The sequence below is a fragment of the Galeopterus variegatus genome, unplaced genomic scaffold (genome assembly GCF_000696425.1).
Source record: "Galeopterus variegatus unplaced genomic scaffold, G_variegatus-3.0.2 Scaffold20, whole genome shotgun sequence".
Lineage (NCBI taxonomy): Eukaryota > Metazoa > Chordata > Mammalia > Dermoptera > Cynocephalidae > Galeopterus > Galeopterus variegatus.
The window spans coordinates 352,540-354,624 of NW_007726131.1; the positions used below are offsets into that span (position 1 = coordinate 352,540).

General features: G+C 43.8%; 1 protein-coding gene across 2 annotated transcripts in view; it reads left to right on the forward strand.

Moving 5' to 3' along the window:
* Window positions 1–1,447: 1,447 nt before the first annotated feature.
* NAMPT (nicotinamide phosphoribosyltransferase) overlaps window positions 1,448–2,085 on the forward strand; it is a 43,296-nt gene continuing 42,658 nt past the window's right edge. The window contains exon 1 of one of the 2 annotated variants that reach the window (XM_008567876.1): window positions 1,448–1,751. In XM_008567876.1, the coding sequence (XP_008566098.1) occupies window positions 1,708–1,751 (44 nt within the window). In that variant the 5' untranslated portion in view covers window positions 1,448–1,707. The remainder of the gene's footprint in view (window positions 1,752–2,085) is intronic. The other variant, XM_008567870.1, reaches the window with a different exon arrangement.

Below are 2,085 nucleotides of genomic sequence, written 5' to 3' on the forward strand. Positions count from 1 at the left end.
AGTGAGGGGGGCCCATTTGAGTCTATGTATTAGTTATTATTTGTTATGTTGTGGTGACTCATGAGAAACAGTTTCTCAGATCTTTTACATGCTACTAGATAAACATACTAAATGTTAGCTCTTAAAATATCTTGCTGGGGATGCCATTTCAAAGTGAAATCTTGGCTTTGTATTCGGTGATAATTTCATACTCTAAACCTCGATTAATTAAAAATTGGTCCAGCTTAAGCATGCAGTTACATAGAGAATGTGCCTAATTCTGCATCAGGCAAATGGTGGTTTTCTATTAGCAACATGACTTCATTGTCACCTTTCCCTCTGGATTGCTGTGAGGAATAAGGTCAGTAATATTTGTGCAGGACTCATTCTTGCACTTAACAAGCAATATAAATACAGTACTGACATTTTTAACTTGCACTGATGTATAATTAAACTTCTTCATTTTAAAACTGCAAGTTCAACTCAAAGATTGTAAGATTAAATTTTGTTTTTTAAAAAATGCTATCATAAACAATGCCCACTTTGTAATCACAATCCTATTTTTTTTCTGAGTAGAGCAGCATAGAACAATGGTCAGTTATAGATACATAGATTCCAGGAAGTTAAATAAATAAGAATTTGTCATGTAAGTAAAGTAGGTTATGTAAATTTTTAAATGCAGGAAAAAATACCAAATTAAAAGGGCAAAAAGGATCTCTTTTCTTCTTGGAATTGTACTGCTTGAGCTAATATAACAAAATCTCCCAAAATCAAATTTAAAAAATAATTTATTTAAATGTTTTTAAAAACAATTTCCCCCAGAGAGGGTCAAACAAACAAACAAAAAACCCCCCAAACCCTCTTTTTTTTATCAGCAAACCTTGTTGCTGATAATAACTCTAAACGCATTAGTAGCACTAATTACATTGGTGAGTGCCTGGGGATATCTCCCACTTCTATGATCTTTGCCTTGTATCTTCCTATACATAGGGGCAATTGTCAAGAATAAGACATAGTCTGGACCAAAGTTGCTTTTACATGGAAGTCCCAGCCACTATCCCGTTTCCTGGAGATGAATCTCTCCCAATTGGCAAGTTCCACCCCCACTCTACCACCCCCGCCCCAGATAAAATGAGACCTACTAACTTCAAGGACAGTCTACAAAGGTCCTGTACCATTTTATATTAAACCGCTTTTCCCCGGATACTTGCACCCTATAAAACCTAAATCTTAAAATTAAAAAAAAAAAAGCTATTGAACATGCGGACAAAGGGAATCTTAGTTTTATGCAAAAATGCAACCACGTATGAGAACTGCGCAAGTGCATGGTCTGTATTTGAGTGAAGTCATCAGACGTCATTTCACTCGCTTCGTGATTTGTAGGTTACCAACTCATTTCTCAGGGTTTAACGATCATAACGATAAAAGTCAGTTTCGCACCCTGTCAAAGACTTGGCCCGTTGCCTTCTCCTTCCCGGCAATATTAGATTCAATTAGGTCTTGTCCCCTCATTATCTGTGAGGACTGAATTCAACCCTCGCCTTCTGGCGCAGGCTAATTTCTCCAGGAAAGTCAAAATATCCCTCAAAGGATCAAAGAGCTCAGCCATAGACAGAGCCTCCGGAGAAAAGCGGAGTCGATGCGTCAAATTAAAGGGGCACCTCAGACCTTATTCCTCGCCGCAGTTCTTTGGGTTTGGGGTTAGGAGAATCAGGAGGGACAAGAGGGATGGAGGAAAAGGGCTTGATCCCCAATCCGAACTGGAGACAAAGGTGAGTAACTGCGCGGGGGGCAGGGGACGGGGACGGGGAGACCAGCAATGGGAGGTTCCTCGGCCCCCGGCCGGGTGGTGTGACTTCAGGAGGACTCAGAAACGGGCCAGGAATGGGTAGGACAGAAAGGTCCCAGCCCGGGCGGGCAAACCCGCTCCTCGCAGGAGGAGCGACGCTGGCCACGCCCCTTCCCGGCCCGGCCCCTCCGCTCCAGGCCGGGAAAGGAAACCGAGGCGGGCACCTGGGTCACGCGCCAGGGCGGCCCGAGAGCCCCCGACTTCCCGGTGCTGGCGTCTCCGAGCCGGAGCGCGTGCCTCACGTCCGCCCGCCCCGC